The sequence below is a fragment of the Camelus dromedarius genome, chromosome 12, assembly GCF_036321535.1.
Source record: "Camelus dromedarius isolate mCamDro1 chromosome 12, mCamDro1.pat, whole genome shotgun sequence".
In the NCBI taxonomy this organism is placed as follows: domain Eukaryota; kingdom Metazoa; phylum Chordata; class Mammalia; order Artiodactyla; family Camelidae; genus Camelus; species Camelus dromedarius.
The window spans coordinates 67,578,572-67,600,639 of record NC_087447.1 but is presented as its reverse complement, the minus strand read 5'-3'; the positions used below and the strand labels follow the sequence as shown (position 1 = coordinate 67,600,639).

At 36.8% G+C, this 22,068-nt stretch overlaps 1 protein-coding gene across 1 annotated transcript in view; it reads right to left on the bottom strand.

The window, feature by feature from the left end:
- Positions 1–22,068, bottom strand: part of CNTN5 (contactin 5) — a 1,016,453-nt gene that overhangs the window by 262,357 nt on the left and 732,028 nt on the right. The window contains exon 9 of the mRNA XM_031460619.2: positions 7,066–7,168. Within this exon, the coding sequence (XP_031316479.2) occupies positions 7,066–7,168 (103 nt within the window). The remainder of the gene's footprint in view (positions 1–7,065; positions 7,169–22,068) is intronic.

Here is a 22,068-nt window from a genome sequence, read left to right as displayed (position 1 = left end):
TTTGAGCCCAGCTGATGTGATTGTGTGTTAATGGCTGCAAAAGCAAGATAAGGAACATGCAAAGTAAAGGAAAAAAATCTGCCTGTAACACTATTAGCTTGCAGGATTGTCATAGTAGATAAACCGATGTTGCTTGATAGCATATGGCTTTTTTATTACAGAATAACCCCAAGTTTGCCCTTGCGTCAAGGGTCATTTAAGCATCAGTGACCAAATTTTACCTCTTTGTTGTTGGTGGCTGTGACATATCTAGTGATCTTTCTGGGGTCGACAAAAGGTCTTATGGCGAAATGAAACCTGCCAGAAAACTGTAGCTAATGCAATGTAGTCTGAATTTTCAGGGCCAAGACATGTGAAAGGCATCCGGAGACTTCCGTCTGACCAAACCAAGGCAATAATGTACCTCCTGTTACAAATGACTGACCACAGTTCTCATACCTGAATTCAATTCAGTAAACATATTCAACGCTTGCTGCATAAAAGAATCCACAAATCTAGCACAGTAGACAGATACCTCAGCTGGCCCAGGGGGCAGGCTAATGTGAAATGTGGATGCTCATATGGTTCAAAAAAAAAGACACTGGATCTCAAGTAAAGCAGGCTGGATTTAACAGAGCAGTGGCATTTGACCTAAACCTTGAAGACTGAACAGGATTGTGAGGGCAAGATATTTTAGACTGAACTGCAGGACCACGGAAACAGGAAATTGAATGGGGATAAGGTACAGGAAGGAATATACATGGCTGATTAAAAGATGATTTTGAATACAACCAATTTCTACTGTAAGCACAGGGAACTATATTCAATATCTTGCAGTAACCTATAATGAAAAAGAATATGAAAAGGAATATATGTCTGTATATGTATGACTGAAGCATTATGCTGTACACCAGAAACTGACACATTGTAAACTGATTATGCTTCAATTAAACAACAAAATTAAAAAAAAAGATGAGTCTGAAAATGTAAAGCGGCACTTGTACTAGTTATTAAATGATCCTCTCCTAGCTTCACCCTTCTTCCTCTGCTTTGTGATGGAAGGGCTGGGACCCTGAAAACCGGGTTTCTACACTGCGGAGAGTGGGTGCTGGAAGGAGGCTGCAAGGCTGGAGGAGGGAGAGGGGACACGGGCTTTGCCTTGCCGCTGTCCGTCTGCTTGAGATCCCTGTGAATGCATCTCAGCATTCTTCCCAAAGCAGCAAAGGATTGTAGTTTGAGTTTTTCCAATACTTGTAGCTCAAGCTGCATCACATCTCACCTCAGAAAACCCCACCAGCCAGTCAGTGCATGCTTCTTGGAGGTGTGGGTCGCAGAGGGGTACCTACGAATTTCTAATTTTTAATTATTCCAACTCCTCCTTTTTTTTTCCCCTCAGCCCTAGTGATGGTAGCTACTTCCTGCAGTTACTGACTCTCCAAACTTGAAAGTTCTGATTTTATTCTGTGTGATCTTATTTACAATGCATGTAGACTAGACTGAAACACTGAGCACAACCAGTTGAAAATATCACCAGCTGTCAATTATGTGCCACATTAAGAGAGAATCATTCAACTGAAATATTATTAGGGTCTTAAGAGAGTCCTTGCCTGCACTGTCCTTTGACCTCTGATCTCTCATTTCCCTTCCAGAGTACTGTGCCCAGTGTTTAAAAGCCGACCTGGGAAATATCCAAGACACCTCTTCTCCCCAACTAAAGTCACTGGGCTGAATGCTGAGCGAGAAAAGGCAACACTCTTCATTTCTATTTCCTGCATATGCCACCAACCAAGCATGTTAGAATGTTATGTAATAATGTAGTTGCCAAAAGGCAGCTAATTAAGTCTGCTTGACTCTAGCCTTTGACACCTAATATCCAGCCCCAGTGGGTGGATGAACGGTCAGCAAAAGAGAATGTTTAACACACTCATCTTCAACCCTGACCCAGACCATTTCTCTCCTTTCAGGAAACATTACGTCTAAATTATCAGAAGACAAACGGATATTATTATGTCCTTACAGCTGTGTGGGGAAAGAGCTTCTTCTGCCTCGGCTGATAACCCATTTTCCCTCTAGCAACTTTTTTTTGTTAAGAACTTCTACACTATACCCAATCTAATTCCACCAGTTTAATCTCCACTGGTGGAATTCCGCCCCTTCCCCTACTTGGTTGAAAATGGAGAACAGCTTGTGAGCGATCTCTTGATAATAACCTTCCATATGTCTAAAACAGCTTTTTCTTTCCAAAGTAATTAATCCACCTCCCTTTTTTTACACTTTGCTGTATTTCCCAAGCTTTTACACACCGTTGTTTCCCTATGGTGCCTCTTTAAGCAGTTCCCATTTTTCTGGGGAAACAGTAGCTTTGCGGAATTGACCGACACGAAGCATAGCGTGTCCCAGTCACCCCGTGCATTCTCTCTGTACTCGGTGTTGTGTAATTCCATTTGCAGAGAAATTTCTAGGAGTGTAACCAGCACACTCCTGCTGCCTTCTGCTGCTGCGGCCTATAGAGAAACCATTTGATTTTTTTCTAAATTCAGATTTAAGTAGAATTTCTTTGGGAGAAAATGTGCAGTTTATAGCTTTCCTGTTGACTTTTTACTTAACTTCAAATTAGGCAGGTTGGTGAACTTGTGTGATATTAAGAGATAGTAAAATTCAGAAACCTCAAATCATTTGCCTTCTGCTATTTTCCTTTAAGAATATAGAAAAAGTATCTATGTGTGTGTGTGTGTGTGTGTGTGTCTTTCTATGTGGGTGTTTATCTGTGAAACTTGGGCTGCGTTAATTTACATCCTCTAAGTTACAAGAACTGAAAATTCTTAGGGACAAGTTATATGGAGGTAAATGTACTTTTCAAGAGGAGTAAAAATAAAGTTGTGATCAGTGGAACAGCATTCTGACATGCTTTGAAAGAAGAAGTCTTCAACAGTCAAATACGTTTCCCACTTTGGCCTATCGAAGTTTCATGAGATCATGTCACAGAAAATCCAGGAGGAAGAGACTCTGCTCTTACTGTTGTTTCCTCTCAGTAATCTCTCCAGAGCTACAGACTGACCGTGGGAGGGCACCTGGGTCAGGGCATGCGCTGCTGGATCCAGTTAAGTTCATGGAGGTGGAATGGCATCTCTATGAGAACAGGGACTCTGAAAATTCCTAGAAGCTAGGTCCCTTCCTGACACATGTTTGATTCTCGAAATCTCAAGACTTGTATTCAGTTCTAGGTTCTTTCAAGATACTTTAGCCAATTTTCATTTTCGAGACGAGCTACTCAAAGTCCGCCTCTTGTTTAATGGCTCCTTGGCATTAATGAATAAATCATTTTCCTTGAGAGAAGAAGTGCATTTAGAAAGGCATTTGATTCAGTGAATAAAATGATAAAACATGGTGATTTCTAGTTGGAAATCTGAACTGCCCCAGTGAGACTGGGAGGAGGCAAAGGTGCAAACAGCAAAATTTTGTGTTTATGGTCTTGATTTTCCTTCAACCTATTATTGCATTAAGTATCTTTCTCTGTGATGTGTATTTCTCACTCTGTCCTTTGCCTCAGTATTTAAATATATTAAATCTCTCCTATTGACCTCACTTAACCTCTCAAAAGAAACAAACAGACAGTCAAACACTAAGAGTCAGTGGACAAAGAGACCTTTTGAGGATTGTTTTCAATAAATAGTAAATATGACTTGGACATAATAATCAGCTTTGAGAGTAAAACCAAAGAGAAGGAGAAATTGTAGATCTAAGAGAGAGAGAAAGAGAGACAGAGGTTGATGGAGTGAGACAGAATAGACAGGGAAAGGTGAGGACAAGAATACAGAGTGAATTTGGACTAAATAGGTAAAGATGGGAGGACAAGAGATAGGGGTGTGGAGTGGATGTAGGTGGATTTGTTTAGGAAACAAGTTAGCCAAAAGCCTTTAAACATAAAAAAGTTAGTAATAAAGAGTTGATTGGATTAAGCAGACAGTATTTTCTGAGTTAATTCATTCCTTAGTGCTGTTTATGCTCCTGGCACTGTGGGAGGCACTAGGAATATACAAATGAAGAGTGAAGACTGCAGTCATGACTCCTGACCTCATGGGGCTGAAAACCTAATGATGGTGACGTGATGGTTATCCTGTCATCCTCCTCTTCCCCCAGACTCTCTGCCTTGCTTTCTGTACTGCCAACTGCTCTGGGCGAGCAAACCGGCTTCTTGTGGCCTTCAACCATAAGAATCACCAGAGTAGGTCAGAGGGCATAAGGTTAAAGGGGTCAGAATATGAACTGCCTGTCCCTTTCTTCAGCTGTGTTCTTTTAATGTGTCTCTTCAAGGCTGCGGTTCCTGTTGAGTGGCCCCCTGGCCAATTACCGTATCTCCAGCTCCCCATGGTTCTGGGGACACTATCTTCTCCCCCTTATTCATTTCAGCTGAAGGGTGAGCATGACTTTCTGCTGTCACTAGTCTACAGACACCTCAGTTTCTTTTCTTGGTTTTCTTAACTCTGCTCAGAGATCTTCAGCTTGTGCCTTTACTAAACTCTTCTGAGCCATGAGGGTTGGGTCCTCTTTCTGGCTGGATTCCTGACTGATAGAAATATTTTTTTTTTAAGCAGAGAAACACTCATGTAAGTAATTTAAAATGTATTAAGGGTTATGAAGAAAAAAAGAAAACACAAGTATTTAGATAGAGAGTAATGGGTGTGACAAAGTTAGACAAAGTATGACAGATGACCTCTTCAGCAGGTGATATTTAAGTGGAGGCCAGAGGATAAGTGGGAGCCAGTATGGGAAGAGCAGGAAGGGTGGTCCCGATGGAGGTCCAGTTGCAAAGGCCATAAGACAGAAAAGAGCTTGATATGCTCTGTGTCAGAATCTGGTTATAATATTCTACAAGGACTACGTGGTTAACACACTCTCTGTGGACAGACAGACAGAACAAATCAGCTTGAGTGGCAAGGTCCTGATTGATACAGATACTGAAGTTCTTGGACAGACAAAGGTCGACCAGAGAATCGTGTACTTGTTAAAGTGGGAAGCAGCTCAGGTGAGCTGTGGGATCGAAGCAGATGCTCAGGTATTAATGTGAAGCTGCTGTGATCATGTTGGGATGCAGTGATGATCTATTGTACATGATAATGTGCTGTAAAGGAATTGACACGTGTAAGGATGTTATTTCTTTGATCTTTACTTTCATCAGATGGAAGGTTACTCTTCAGGTAGAGATACATATTTTCATATCATGTTTTTTTTTTCCCCCATAATGTGACACTTCACATAAAAAAGTATTAAATGGGCAACATAGACCTTCTTGACAGCTTTGTGCCTTATTTTATTTATTTATTTATTTATTTATTTATTTATTTATTTATTTATTTATTTACTTACTTACTTACTTACTTACTTACTTATTCATTCATTCATTCATTCATTCACTTATTGGGGGGCAGAGAGGGAGTAGCAAAGAAGGAGTGAAGAAATTGAAGAAAATAAAGTATTAAAATAACTTAATTTGGCAGTTAGGTCTTACCTAAAATGAAAGAGACTTTAGGGATCAATTTACTAAGCATATTACAAGACTTCCAAAAGCAAACACATCAAACTTATTAAATAAGCCTGCCTGGGGAAATATCCTGTATTGTTTTTTTCTCCATAAGTCTAGTTCTCTAATTTGTTTTATAAGATGACCTCCTTCTGTTTGTGGCTTTAGTGCAAATTCTGACATTTAAGAATTATTTAACTATAGGATATACTAAAACCTTTGACATCAAGGCAAAATAATTATTTTTGTATTTATCAGAATTGAGCTGTTTACCTGGGACCTTTTCAGGCATATGTGACACCACAACATGAGTAAATGGTGAAAACCATGACTTTTAAGATATTACTTAATCTTGAGCACTTAGCTAATATGTTTGGGTTTAGAAATCTTCCTTAGACATCTGCCAAATGACTCCTGGATGAATTTTAAGTTCCTGAAATATATTTCTACTTATAGGCACCTTTTGCTGGACCACCCAACACTTCTGATGGACCACACAGCTGTTTATTTTGTTTTCAGTCTATTATGATCCTGCTCCTACTTAGATTTAAATAGAATTGCAATATGTTATTTCAAGCAATCTTAATATCAGTAGAAAGCATGGTGTTTACCATTGTTGTGCCCTAAACCCCTCCTTACTAGCTGAATTTTTTTTATACTTACTAATATTTTTTGACCCATAAGCTAAACCTACTTTAAACACCTTTATAGAACATGTTTTATCTCCAAGTACTTTATAGTTATGCTGGGGGATGAGCTCACGACTGAAGTTGAATGATTAGTAACTGTGTTAGAGATGCATTTATGCAAATTATAATTATAGAGTCTAGAAAGGATTCTGAGGTCTTATCACCCTAAAAAAAGAAAACAACACTCTGTTGAAAATAAATCATAATACTCTAATCAAATATAATCAAAATCTCACTCTTGTTTCTATGCCGAATACTCATATTGTAAACATAATTGACAAGTGATTATATATCGTGAGATTTAAACCTTCAGAAATAGAATCATTAAGCATAGTAGGCACTCACGTGTGAACTAAATCATCTTTCTGATTTGGGGAACGATTACGTGTTGTATATATTGACAGCTGGTGTTACCATGTTATCATTATCATCAGAGATACTGAAGTAATCAATTGGCTCACTATAACTATTATCTTTATGATTTTTATACTCTCATATCTTATCAGAATTTAGGAGAGAATAGCACCTTTTTCTCTTTTTATTTACATCATTGCTGAATAAAATTTTTAAATGATATTGAAATTTTAAGACAAGTAAGCTAAGAGATGTAAAGCTGTTTTTTATTTAAGGAATTGTTCCTTTATGTCAAAATAGCAAACCTACATACATTATTGTTCATAGACGTGACTAGAAAGATAGTTATAACTGATTACTCTGTCAATTCCCATTTGCCCTTCTTTTAAAAAATGAATAGCCACCAAGAAGCCTCAAGGTTTCATTCAAGGAAAATAAATCCTAGTAAAATAAGTGATCCAAAAATAAAACACCACATCTTCATAAACAATTGTGTCTAATTATAGAAGAATATGTACTTACTTGCCAAGTGCAAAGCACTCCATCTTAACAGTTGCTCCCTTAGCAGCTGTAACCGTGAGAGGAAAATGGACCTCAATTTTCGGCTCATATTCTCCCATCACACCTGGGAAATAGAAAATAGTCTTTAAACATAAAATGACCATCACTATTTCTTTCCATCCTGGAGTTGTTACATTGAAAAGCACTGTGTTATTAATGTTTATTTGATGACTGCTAAATTTCTGATGCATTGAAGTAAGACATACACTTGGACTCAATCATTAGGATGAAATCCTGATCTTCCCTTAAGGATTGGATTGCATGGATGTTCAATACCACTGAAAGTTAATCAACACTAGTAGTTTAGCTACCGATTACATTCCAGAGGAGAGAAATAACTATGAACCTGTCTGTCCCATGGTAAATAATTGCGTTGATTTTTTTAAATAGCTAGAGGTCTTAGAACTTTCTTTGTCATTGTCAAATAAACGAATACTTATTTATTAAGTCAACATATATGTATTGAATATCTATAATATGCAAGCATTTTGCCAGGCCATTGTGGGAGTGACAAAGATATACCAGCCATGGACAGTTCTCTCAAGTACTCAACAAACATATTCTTCAAAAAAGAAACATTTACTCAAGGATGGGAGAAGAGCTTCCAATTAAATGAAAATAATTGTAATCTAAAATAGGAGGCGATGATGCCCTGAATGAGGTATATCAAACGTACTGTGTGCATTTGAGGGGATTGTGAGAATAGTAATTTATTTATCTATTCCTTCCTTCATTTATTTTTTTGAAGTCTAGTCAGTTTACAATGTTGTGTCAATTTCTGGTGTACAGCACAATGCTTCAGTCATACATATATATATACATAATTTCATACTCATATTCTTTTTTATTATAGGTTACTGTAAGATATTGAATATAGTTCCCTGTGCTATACAGTATAAACTTGTTGTTTATCTATTTTATGTATATTAGTTAGTATCTGCAAATCTCTAACTCCCAATTTATCCCTTCCCCCCCTTCCCCCACTGGTAACCATAAGTTTGTTTTCTATGTCTTTGAGTCTGTTTCTCTTTTGTAAGTATGTTCATTTGTCTTTTTTTTTTAAGATTCTACATATAAGTGATATCATACAGTATTTTTTTCTCTTTCTGGCTTACTTTACTTACAATGGCAATCTCCAGGTCAATCCATGTTGCTGCAAATGGCATTATTTTATTATTTTTTATGGCCGAGTAGTATTCAGTTGTATAAATATACCACAGCTTCTTTATCCAGTCATCTGTCAGTGGGCATTTGGTTATTTCCCTGTCTTGGCTATTGTAAATACTATTGCTATGAACATTGGGGTGAATGTATTTTTTTGACTTAAATTTCCCTCTGGATATATACCCAGGAGTGGGATTGCTGGATCATATGATAAGTCTATTTTCAGTCTTTGGAGGCATCTCCATACTGTTTTCCATAATGGTTGCACCAAACTGCATTCCTATCATCAGCGTAGGAGGGTTCTCTTTTTTTCACAGCCTCTCCAGCATTTACCATTTGTGGACTTTTGAATGATGGCCATTCTTTTACTGATGTGAGGTTATACCTCACTGTAGTTTTGATTTGCATTTCTCTGATAATTAGCAATTCCTTGACATCACTCTTTTGAGGAACTTCAATCACAGAGTATTAGAGTCCAGGCATATCACATGTAGTACATCAATCATTAATGGTTTGCCATGGAAATCTGGTTTATTTCATTTGTAATTTTTAACATCTCAAGTCACATGCAGTTATGCTTATAATTTCTTTTGTAAAGTAGAGTTTGATGATGAAAGGAAAGGGAAACAGTCCTGTAAGACACATAGTTAGAGATTAAAATAGGCTTATCTCTTCAGTCAAGGCAGCTCCTTTATTTTTTGATAGCTCCTGATATTAAGCTAAGTATGTTCAAGAGACACTGCATTGTGTCTTCATCTCCTTCCGCACACCTGAACCTTCTGGCTTAGTTGACTGCCCTACTTTGGGATTACATGCCAGTAGAAGATGACCTCAAATTACTCTAAATCCTAATAAACAGAAGTCTTCCAGCTGAGAGCACGTTACTCCCCTCTCCTAAGTGTTCATGGCTGTTGATTTTCTTATTTATTTCAATTACTTACAAAGAGCTAGGGTGTTTTTCCCTAAGTGGAATGCAACTTAGAGCAGTGTTTCTCCCAGTGCATTGCAGAACACAGAGCCAATGATCTCCGCATTATCTGGATAACTTACTAAACTTTCAGGGTACAGGGTTCAACTCCAAGACCGGTGATATGTAATCTTTGAAAATGGGGCTACACACTGTATATCTGAATTGTTTCTTTAGGTGACTTTACGTACATTAAAGATATTCAAAGCGGGACATACCCTGGTCTGACATTTATCATGTTACTTCTCACTGATGATTGTTAGGATGGCTTGCCTTAACAGTAAAGCAAATTATATTTAACTTTTATGTACTGGTACACACATCAAAACTGGGTTTTATTCTGACTGTCTAGAGATCAATTCTGATTAGTCAGCATCTAAGTGATAGCAGTTGTTAAATACTTCAAATGACATTTCCATCTGACACTCATAGTAATACTCACATCTAGGGTCAAGAATTCATGTCCAATAAACCTTAAAAACTTGGTTTAGCTAATGAGTTAAAAACGTTTGGCTGGTCATTTTCTTATGTTCATATAAGAACATTTACATTTTTGTCTTCAGTATCTGCCAGTTTTACTCAAAAACTGTTTCTTGTCTTCTAACAATAGCAGCTATCTTCCCAGTGCTTTTAAAATTTTTTTTCATTGACATATAATCAGTTTACAATGTTGTGTCAATTTCTGGTGTCCAGCATAATAGTTTAGTCATACATATGCATACATAAATTTGTTTTCATATTCTTTTTCATTATAGGTTGCTACAAGATATGGACTATAGTTTCCTGTGTTATACAGTATAAACTTTTGTTTATCTATTTTATATATAGTAGTTAGTATCTGCAAATCGGTGCTTTTTGGGGGAAAAACTTCTTCCATCTTCTTAACCATGAGAGTTGAATGGTACCCACTATCTTCCTATAGGCTCCGCTGTGGTTATTAACTTGTTATGGGCATCTGATCCCAACTTGGCTAATTAGATTACCTCATTGCCGTAGACACGTTGTATGATTCATGGATGGGCAGCTGAGGTTGGCACTTTTGAACTAGGTACCAGGAGTCTAAGTCTCAGTTCCTCCCTTGTGGCAAAAAAAGAAAAAAAAAAAAGAGCCTGCAAATCTGAGAGCCACTGGTGCTTCCACTAGTGGAAGGAGATAATCTGCCATTGAAAAGAGTTAAGCCAATTTAGATAGAATTAAGCCAATGCAGATAGAGATGAAAAAAGTACAGGCAGAATGTTGGTTCCACGTGGGATTTAGTTTCTTGAACTTCTCTCAGTTAAATGAAATGAATTTCCTATTTGTTTGTTATTTCAAGTTCGGTTTCTCAGTTGCAGCCAGAGACAGTTCTGAGTGATACCTCGCCGGGCTCAGCGTAACCAGCGGTGACCCTATGTCAGGTTCTACTCCATAGCTCTTCTGGATTCTGGGTCTAGCACTCTCCAGATTAGGCAAAGGACAAGAAGGAGTGGTGGTGGGGTAGGGCCAAGACAAATCAATATATGACATTTGTTCTATTTTAAACCATTGAACCTTTTAGTAGAGAATATTAATTCTAATATCTGTATCTATCCAAGTAAAAGAGGATAAATGAAATTAGAAAAGCACAGATAAAGTACTATGGAAGCTGAGAGAAAGGAAAGGTTATTGACTAGGAAAACTGAGAAAAAATGAGGGAACTGCCTTAAGTGGATTGTGACAGTGGGACTGGATTTGAAGATGTGCTGGTGGAGGTTTAGTGACTCATATGGAAGAGACAGTTAGCAAACACAGGGGCTTGAGATTCTGTCTGGAATCTTAGCAGAAGATTCAATTTTGCTGCATTGAGTATGAAGAAGCAGTCAAAGAGAAATTTCAAATATAAATAGGAGCTAGATGATAAATAATATCTACAAATGTTATATTTTATTATTTATCTATTAAGACACTTCATCAGTGGGTTTATAAATTTACTTGCACATGCTGCTGGAAAAATAGCTTCAACAATCAATAGGCACCTGATTTTATTTAGATATAGCACGTGGAGTTAACATTATACATACTCATTATAATCAGTTATTACTTATTGGTAAATTGAATACGGCAAGCATAATGAAGATTCACGTAGGATATGCATCAAAATGAAGGCCCTATGAACTAAACTGTAGTTTTCACATTATATGGTTTGTAAATTTAAATGTGTTGAAATTACTCAGTAAAATGTCTTGGGGATTTTCTTTTATCTCACCAGAAATATTTGTGATATTAGAGTTCCTTACATTATTTTGCTTGATAGTACTTGAATTTCAATTGTTGCTTCACTTGTAATTTTTTTTTACTGTCTTTAGGAATCTGAATATAAATATATAGTTATTGTGCTACGTAAGTCTCCTGATAAAGAAATGAAAGCCCAAATAAGTAGTAACGAGAAATAATAATGATGATGGTGATGATGACGATGATAAGAATGATGATAAAAATGAGTGAGGGGAGGAAGGAAATGACTAAATAGTTCCCATTATGCCTACCAGATACTGTGCTATGTCACAAAACTATACTCATGCCTTCAAGACATATCAAATATCAACCTGTGATTCGTAGATAAATGATGCAAATCCCAACTCCATCTCTGGCTCTGCTGAAACATTGAGGCAATGACAGAACCTCTGTGGATCTGTTTTCTCAGGTATAATGAGAATTCTATCTGTTATTGTGGGTTTAGAAGTCTACCACTGGTGTGTTAGGGAATAAATGTTGCACATAGACAGATCGTTTTTACTTACTGTATTCAAATAAGTTAAAAGTTATAACCTGTGAAAATTTTAATCACTTAAGAAAGTGTCCAGATGGCTTCTTTTCAATTCCCCGATGAGCCCCTCAGTAACAATTTCACAAGCCTAGATAGATAGATAACATATTGTTTTCTCACCTCAAAAAGTGTGTATCACCCTGAATCATAGTTTCTGGAGGTGACTCATTGTTATATAAACAAAAGGATTGAAGGCTCTCTTGACAAAAGGAAATAAATGACTTGTGCTATCTTCAAATACATGCCCCAGTACAAGCACTATTTATCTAAGGAGACTGAGAAGAACCAGAGAGGTTATTATTGGGAGAATATGTCTTTCTTCACTATTATATATGTTCTGAAAATCAGAGAAATAGAATCAGAGAAAAAAATCAGGCATAGATTTTTTTCCCTTCCCAACCACCAAGAATAAATCGATTAAAAGGTTCCCTCACACTGTAACTGATTTCCTCTGATTACTACATTTTACAACATTTTGCTCTGCTGTCTGTGCCACAGTGATTTAGGGAAGTCTGTCCATCTCTCCCACCACCATCTGAGAGCTCATTCTCTGTGCATCAGTAACTTGGAAAAGAACTTATAAAAGTAAAGTCTAAAGAAATCAACTATATACATATTTTTCTGAAAAAACATGTAAGCTCCCTAGCATTAAAATAATAGACTAGAAAGAGAAAACTTGAAAAATTTGGTTACTTTGAACAAGAAGTATGTTGAAAAGGTTTTCCTTTTTCAAAAAAGTATTTTTCTTATTTTTATGAATTTCTACTCACAAATAAAGCTACAAAAACTTCTCTGTAAATATACCTACATGCCAAATACATACATACATATATGTATATATGGCTTTATGATAAATCCATTATTAAAACTTATGGTTAATTTTTTTTTGCTCAAGTTTTCTATGACTTTGTGAAGTGCGTCTGTGTGTCTGTGTGTCTATGTGTTTGTCTTTTGAACACTAAAAAAGAGAGTGAAAAATTTGATACCTGCTAATTTTCAGTGCTTTGATTTTTATGAGATATTACCAAGACCTCTGTAAGTGAAATAACAAATCAGCTATTGAATAAACTAGGGTCCTCATTTCTACAGCCAAGGACCCTTCTTTGAAAGTCAACCTTCCTTTAACTAGACCCAGTAATAATGGGTAAAGAACTACACTGACTCAAAAGAAAATTAAAAATAAAAATACAATGGTTCCAAATGGCAGATTAATGCTCAATCCAATAATTAAATGCTTTGAAGATCTCTAAACAATTCTGTGGAAATCTTCTATCTTAATTAGAGTTGGTTCTTTTCAATTGTGATTTAATTAAAAACTGTATTTCTATACAATTCATTTGAATATTTCTACCAGAATCTACCATTAAAAAAAGAAAGTAAAATGCCTCAGACGTATGATGGCTTTTCCTCACTGCATTAAACACATTAATCCTAAATTGTTGTAGCTCCAGTCCTTTCTACAAGAAACTAAAAGTGTGCAGTGAGATAAAAATAAGACAAAGGGGAGACAAGGCAAACTTCAGTTAGGAGGAAGCAGTTTCTACACACACACCATCTAGAAGGCAGGGGGGACACACTCAAACTGGAGGGTAAAACTAGGCCAATGGAGAGTAGAAACACTGAGTCTAACAGCTGCATCACTTCCAGGGGGAAGAGAGAAAGGAGACTGTCATACACTCCTCTTGCTAAGATTCCTAAAATTATCTAGATTCAGCTCCTTTCCAGTCACATTCCCGAGTCAAGCCATATTACAGACCCTGACCTTGGGTCTCTACTATCTCCTTTCTCTTATCATTGAATGTTTCCTGAAAATCAAAGTCTCCCATTTAAGTTCACTTGAGTGTACTTCTCTTCCTTGCAACTTCCTATAACGCTCACCCACGCTGCCTTTTATATCTAAATTTTTAATACTCTTTAGAAAGCTTGTCCCTTTCAGAAAGTTTCCTACCCATAGCTGTCTACCTACTCATACAGTAATCACCAAGAAGCCTAGGGACTCAAAATACCCTGGGGGGGATTAGTTCTGCCGGCTCAGCTGATCAGCTGCATGACTCTGGGAGAAAGATGTGACAAAAGGGTTGTTTTAAACTATTGTTAAAAGTTTATTTTTAAGCTTTCATCTGCACAGATTGTTTTCTCACTTCAGTCGTGTTGCTGAGAGCGCCAGCGCTCCCTCTGTCAGCACTCACGTTGGAGATGCTAAACATACCAGGCTCTGATTTGCTCTGTAAACAATTCACCACATATTTTATTTCATAAACGCTTACTGATTTCAAAGACTCTATGGATGATATGGTTCAAAAGATACATATTTCCAGAAGGAGGAATGTCCATCATCACAGCCTCATCACAGGGCTTTATGTGAGTTAAAGACTCTAGATAGAGAGAGAGAGAATAAACATTGGCGGAACGCCTGCTATAAGCCGGATGCTGTGTTAAGTGCATGCAACTAAATTGTCATTTAAATCTTTCAAGCACAACAAGGTAGATACGATTATCTCATTTTAAATCAGAAAAAACTGAGTATTGAATACATTAAAGTAACTTGCTCAATATCTCGGAGCTATTAAACGTCAGGTAAAGGGTTCAAATTTAGTACTATATTCATTCTGAAGCCAACTTAACCTCATTATTCTATGTTGCTCCCCAGGAAGAGTTCCTGCTGTTTGCAAAGCAGAATTCATTTAGTCACTTCCAATTTTGCAGACAACTAAGTTTACTTAAATATTACTTTCTCAATAAAGTCCTTCCTTACTCTCTACCCCTTGGCCCTCCCCACCCAACTCAGGGCTGGGACTACACTGTTTTGTTAATTTTGTATCTTCAACCCCTGCCTGATACAAAGTCAGGGCTAAAACAAATCTGATAACTGAACTAATTAATCTACTTGTCGTCAACTATGTGGAAGATGTGTGACTGATGACATCAAAGCTGAGAATATTTTATTTTTAAGTATTTCAATGCTTCCGTTTTTTCTTGATTTTGAGGAAACTTGAATGTAATGTTCAAATCTTGAATTACAAAATCTATATTTAGTTTCAAATTATTGCAATATGATATTAGATCAAAAAATATTTTGTGAGCCAGTAAAACATCTCAACTTCTCCATAATCAATCAATTGCCACGTTCTGTTAATTGGGTTTTATGACTTCTTTCCCATCCATCCCTTTCTGTCCATTCTGATTGTCACTGCTTTAATTTGGATTCCCTTTCATTCAGCTCATTGGCTTTGGCAATCGTGAAAATCCTTGGTGAAATGAGTGGCGGTCATTAAAGCCCCATAGGACTAGATACAAGGGAAAATAGAAGAGATATTTGAGATAGAGTTTGTACAGATCTTGGAAGAAGTCTTGCTATAAAGTTGAGCAAAGAAAACCGGAGGGGGTGTTGAATCAAGAAAGCGTTGCTTTTAAGACAGTAAATACTCCAATATGTTTACTGCTGAGAATGATTCAGTATGGACGACACAAGTGATGCTTATGAGAGAGAGGGGATAACTGAAGAAGGGATCTCCTTGCATTAGGTTAAGAGGGCATGGGATCCAGGGCACAGAACTGCCAGGAACAGTTCATCAATCATAAGAAGAGGTAAGGTAGCCTAAATGGATACAGACACAGGTAATACATGTTATATTTACTATTGGAAAAATGCATAACATCATAAATTTAAGGCAAAACCTGTGCTCAAAGTTATCTCTGTATTTTTATACCCACAATCTGCTGCATAGATAGAACCACAAAGTCAATGGAACAAAATGTGAGTTTGGGATTAGACATCGGCCAAGTAAGTAGAATATGATAGATCGGGGAGATACAGAGTTAGGAGTTTACAGAGAAGAATGTTTATAATAGGTGACTGTAATCTGAACTAGAGAGGGAAGGCACTGGAGGCCATGAGGACGTGATGACAGTGAGACAGTGGATTAATCAAAGGACTGGAAAGCCTGAGGGGTTGAAGAAGTGCTTGAGTAGAAAGTGCGAAACAGAATCATTTGGACAGAAAGGAGGTTGTGGGCAGAGAGCTGTTTACTTCATACTGAGATTTTGATGAAGGCAGAATGATTGGTGATGGCAAAATTCAGGCTATTTACCTTTGTACTGAGAGGCTAAGATGGGATGGAGTACAAGTTCATGGGAAGCAAGCAGGTCAAGACACCAAGGGGTCAGGACACCGAAAAGGACGCTGATGTAAATACAGATGTCACCAAGACAGAATATAACACCTTCTGTAGATGAGGAAGACTGAGCTAGGAGGAGGAGAGATTACTGCAACAGAGTTGACTGCAGCTGCTGAAAAGCATGTCGTGAATCCTTTCTCTTTATTTATGTCTACGTTTCGTAGTTTTCCACTCACAGACTACCCTGATGCTCATGATGTTCTAGTCCTAAATTATCTTTACAACTTTACTCTCACTCTTTTCCTCATGCATCCAATATTTTATGTAACAGAAATGCTTGCTGTTTTCAAAGTATAATTCATCCCTAACTGATGTTGAGCCTTCACACTGTTGGTCCTTATCTAAAATGCTGTTGATCCTTATCTAAAAATACATTCATATCATCCCAGGAACACTAAAACTGAGTTTATCAATAAGCTTCATTTCAAATTGTATCTCATCAATAGAAGAAGAAGAGAATGAGGAAGAGGAGGGGAAAACAGCCCCCTTTTCGGTAATTGACCAAACCCAGAAAATTTCTGTGATTCCTTCAGCAAGAAATCTTGTCCGCTACTTCTGGATTCCTGTGGCATTTTATTTCTTATGAGACTCATTATGTTCTGTCTTACATTACAGTTATTTGTGTACAGCTATTCCAATTATCTTACTGGTCAAAACCATCATCATTAAATCTGAACTCTCTTATGTAGCCCAATCCTACTCCTAATTCTCTTTTAGTCTATCTTTCTTTCTGAGGTCTTTGTAACTGGTTCTTTGAACTCTCAGGTAATTATAAGCAAACTCATCTTTTGATATAGCTGCTTTGAGTCCTCACTCTTTGTGTTTGTGGAAAAGAAATCTGGGTTCTCCTCTGTCATAGTCATTTGACTTTCATCAGTCAATAGAAGAGTAGAGCTGTGGCACTGTCGATCCATTCTTTTCTCTAAAAAAGCCATTCAAGACCGCACATCAACATTTGAATCTGTTAGTCTGTCTTTCCTACTACTAGAGTTATTGTCCTAAAAGCAAGCAAGCAACTAAATCACAAAAGAACAACAAACAACAAAAATAACAACAAAAACTTTTTATGCCAATTCTCTGTTGAAAAGACTCTGTTTACCCAATAATGCTTTAAAAATAAAGTCGGAACCTCATAGCACCACATTCAAAGCCTTTCATAATCTAGACCTTATCTCTCTGATAGTCTTATATTTAGTGTCTCCTTCCCTCACAAATCTCACACTGCAGCCAAACAGTGCCTTTCTCCACTTCCCAAACTAACCATGCTACTTTATGACCACATGATTTTGACCCTCTCTATAATTCTTTTAACCTTTCCCTCTATTAATAAACTACCATTCAGCTTTCAAAATCACACTCAAATTTAAACTCCCCATCTTTAGAAGAATTAATTTCACTCTATTCTTTGTTTTCACAGTACACAATGTAAGCCATTATTTTCATGCATACCTTGTCTACTTCTCTATATCCTCACTGCATTGTGGTTTCTAGCAATGAGGAAACAGTGTATATTCTTCTTCATACCTGCAGTGTTTGGACATAAATTGATTAATTTCTATCTGGTTACATGTCACTCTTTAGGTCAGCGTGGATTCCATGGTCCTTAAGTTTCTCTTATTAAATATTTGATTTCATTTTCCTATTAAAGTTCTGAGCTACTATCTTGGATTGTTTCTGATAAACATTTTATTTACTTTTCACTTGAAGTTTGAGTGTTTCAGAGCAATCCAAGGAGTTTCATAACATTCTTTCTAGTATTTCTTGTACACATCTCTTTCTGCTTCTTCCCACAGACATAATTTTATTCAAACCTTCACTACCTTGACCTTGATCACTATCATTCTTGGCCCTGGACTGTGCAGTCTTCTCCATCCAATCTATTCTGTATAACTGAAGTGGGAGGAAAGGGGACAGGGCACAATCAGTGAAGGAATAACACAGCAATTGAGGACAGGACAAACTGGTTAGAACCAAGATGGTGGAAGACTAGACTTCCAGTAGACCTTGAACCTCAGGCACACCTGCAGGCGCCATGACAGTTCCTAGGCTGACCATAAAAGGTCAAAAAGTAGGTGGTGGTGGTGGGGTGTTTCCTGGAAATCCTTGCCCCTTTCCCAAAGTAGTTAGAATAATCCTCCTACTCATTAGCATATGGAATTACCAAACCCACAAGACCTAAGAGCTCCGCACCTCGTGGTCACTCTCTCAGTTGCCTTCTGAGATGGCCTGCACTGTCTATGGAGCGTGTATCTCCTTTTACTTTAAACTAAACACCCTACAGCTCTCGGCTTCTCTCCCTCTCACCTTTCCGAGATGGCCCACGTTCTGCCTGTGGAGTGTGTATCTCCTAAGCCTTTTTCCATTTTCCCTTTGAGTGAGACAGACCCCACTCTTGTGAAGTATGTATCTCTCTACATAAACTTGCTTTCTATTTACTATGCCTTGCTCTTGAATTCTTTCCTGCACAAGGCAAGAACCCATCCTCCCACAACACAATGACCACAGTTTTATCTTTGTAAAATAGCATTATCATCATTTATTTTCCTTTCTTAAAAAAATCAGTGATTTCCCACTGCCTTATTGGTAAAACTCAAAGTCCTTATTTTGGCATGTGAAGCCCTAGAAATCTGGGCCAAAGCTAAATGTTCAATCTTAGTTACCATGTGACCATTAAGTCCACTGTTCTGGTTAGAGTGCCTCAGAAACAACACATTAATCCATTTGCTACACTAGGATATTAACCCATATAAACATGCAAATATTCTGCATTAACAAGACTGGATTAAATTTCTTTTCCTCAAGAATACCTTCTATTACCACAGTAAACCAGAATGATGGATCCAACCTAAAAATTCTTAAAGCATTCAAGATTATATAAAGATACTTAAAATAAATAAACTATTTGCACTTCCAACTTTACTTAGTCATAGTTCATTTAATATTTCGTGTTTGCAGGTCTTATTTCTCTGGAATGAGACAGATAATTTGTTGGTGGCTACAGCTGTGTCTTACGCTTAGTTTGGGGTCATACAAGAGGTTTGGACCATGGTCCATGTACATGGATAGTCCTTGTCTCCTACAAGCCGAGTGATCCGGGTTGGTTTTTGAGCACCAACTATCCATACAGGCATAGAATGACAACTAATCTTGAAATTCTTTTCAGAATTTGTCATTTATCAGGACTGGAAAAATATCATAGAGCTTCCAGAATTTCCCCCAAATCCTCACAGGTAATTTCAGATTTCAGTATCATTTAGGAAGAAAAATTGAGTTTACTCGTTTTTGATTCTATATCAATGTATATATGTGTATATGACAAAAAAGATAATATTTAAAAATGGATTAAAGCATTACTATGTTGTAGTTCTGTTTATTCTTTGTTTGCTAAAGACATTTATCTTAGGTCTTTAGCATTGATGAAAGGAGATTCTATCTTAAGCCTGTTAATGATGATGAAAAAAAATCACAATTTTTTGAGTTTTCACACCTTTCTTATCACAAAATAATCTACTTGACTCGATAACACACAACAGTCAAACAACATTAACATTGTTATCCTTTTGTGTTAAACATGTTATCCAGTATTAAGCCAGATAGAGGACCAAAATAATGTGACCACCAATAAGCATAATTATTGACTATAACTATTTACATTAAAAAGTAACAGCAACTAGAAACTGGTATTCAATAGGCTGTAAAAGATACACCTTTTCTACCTTTGGAAAAGAAGGGAGTGAGTCAGAGGAGGAGTCTCAGGGGAAATGGGGACTCCTTTGCAAACTGTTCTAGTTCTGTTTGGGCAGGAAGAAGTGCTTTCAGAAGAGAACCACTTCTTTGGTCAGATTTATTCCTAAAAATTTTATTTTTTTCGATGCAATTTTAAAACAGATTGTTTCTTTGCTTTCCTTTTCTGATATTTCATTGAAACTACAGAAATGCCACTGATTTCTGTATATTAATCTTGTATACTCTTACCTTGCTGAATTCTTTTATCAATGAACTTATTTACAAAACAGAAACAGACTTACAGACATAGAAAACAAACTTATGGTTACAAGGAGAGGGGGTAGGGGCTGGGAAGGGAAAAATTGAGAGTTCAAGATTTGCAGGTACTAATATATATAAAATAGAGAAGCAAGTTCATACTGCACAGCACAAGGAACTATATTCAATGTCTTATAGTAACTTATGGTGAAAAAGAATATGAACACGAATATATGTATGTTCATGTATGACTGAAGCATTATGCTGTGCACCAGAAACTGACACAACATTGTAAACTGACTACATTTCAATTAAAGAAGAAAATACATATATATATACAAATATATATATATACAAAAAAAAAAAAAAAAAAAGAAAGGAAAAGAACCAGAAGCAGGACTGTACCTATAGCTAAGTGTTCACTACAAACACACTAGCTACACAAATTTTGACTTTCTAATGCTGAAAAGTGTTTGGAAATTGCTTTAAAAAAAATAAATAAAGTTACAAATCACTTTATCCCAGCTTGATATATCTGCTTGTTCCACAGGCTTTAGTAGATTTAGTAAAATCAAGGTTTGGAGAAGTAAGCAATTTAATGACAGATGCAATTCTGATCCGTAAGGGCTTGATTTTTACTGCTAACTGTATTTTTTTATATTGCTGGTAATTGGATTTGTGAAAGAATTTTGTTGCCTTTTCATAAGATTTCTAAATTTGTAGAGATAAATTAAAACTAAAAATTACAATTAGAGGCCCAGTATGACATTTCAGGTCATGCACTAATTACTGTTCAAAAGTATGATAATATAGTAACGAAAATACTATCCAGTCCTCACATGGCTTTGCTGTATACCCAGCACTTTTGTAAGTCCTTTAGGAGTATCAGCTCTTCCAGCCCTTTGAATTGATCTAATAATTACACTCTTTTTACCTCTGAGGAAGCTGCATTAGAAAGGTTGAAAAATTGTCCAAAGTCACAGCTATTAAATGCTACAGTCAGGTTTTGAATTCAGGAAGTCTAGCTCCAGAGTCTACGCTCTTTTCCATAATGCTCAGTAACGAACAAATTATATTCCATGTGTTCTGCCACAAATCAGCGCTTCAGAGACAAAGATATTTTTCCAGAGAAATTTGTAATGGTTTGATTGCTATTTAACTCACAAAATACTACCTAGTTCATTACACGTCATCTAAATAAATTTAGATCACGATCTCCATGACCTGAGAAAATAAATTCTCATTCCTCCCTACTCATGCTTCCTCGTACAGGCAGAGCCAGCCTCAGACAAGAAATTGAAAAATACATTGTTTTCATATTCCAGTTCCTTTTATTTACCTTTCTTCCCTAGTTTCTTTGGGTATGTTTTCCCCTCTATAATGCCAGGGCAGAATTGGGGCAATTGACAAACTCCTTTTCTTTGTCAACACTGCACTCAAATGTCAACTCCACTCTGCAAATGCTCTGGATAGCCCCGAGGAATCGGTGCCCGTCCTCTTTGTGCCTCTCACCTGTCATGCCTCTTTATTTTTCTGTTTCGCACATTGTAATATGATCTCTTTTAACCGTCACCTTGTCTATCTTTCCTATTAGACCAGGAGTTCTTTGAAGTTCAGAGGGTGTGTTGTTCTTCTTGAATCCTTAGCACCAAGAAACCTGTGAACTGTGCGAGGTTCTCTACATAAATGATTATTCTAATCTTTACAACAGTCTCAAGGCTATTGTATGAATCAAGAAACGAAGGTTTAAAAAGGGAAGGTCACGTAGTTAAAATAAGGCAGAACTGGGATTACAACATAATTAAGTCTGCTTCAACAGCTCTTTGTCTGACCTCATTTTTTAAATGATGCCACAAATCCCTCCTATTAACCTTCACATCCTATCC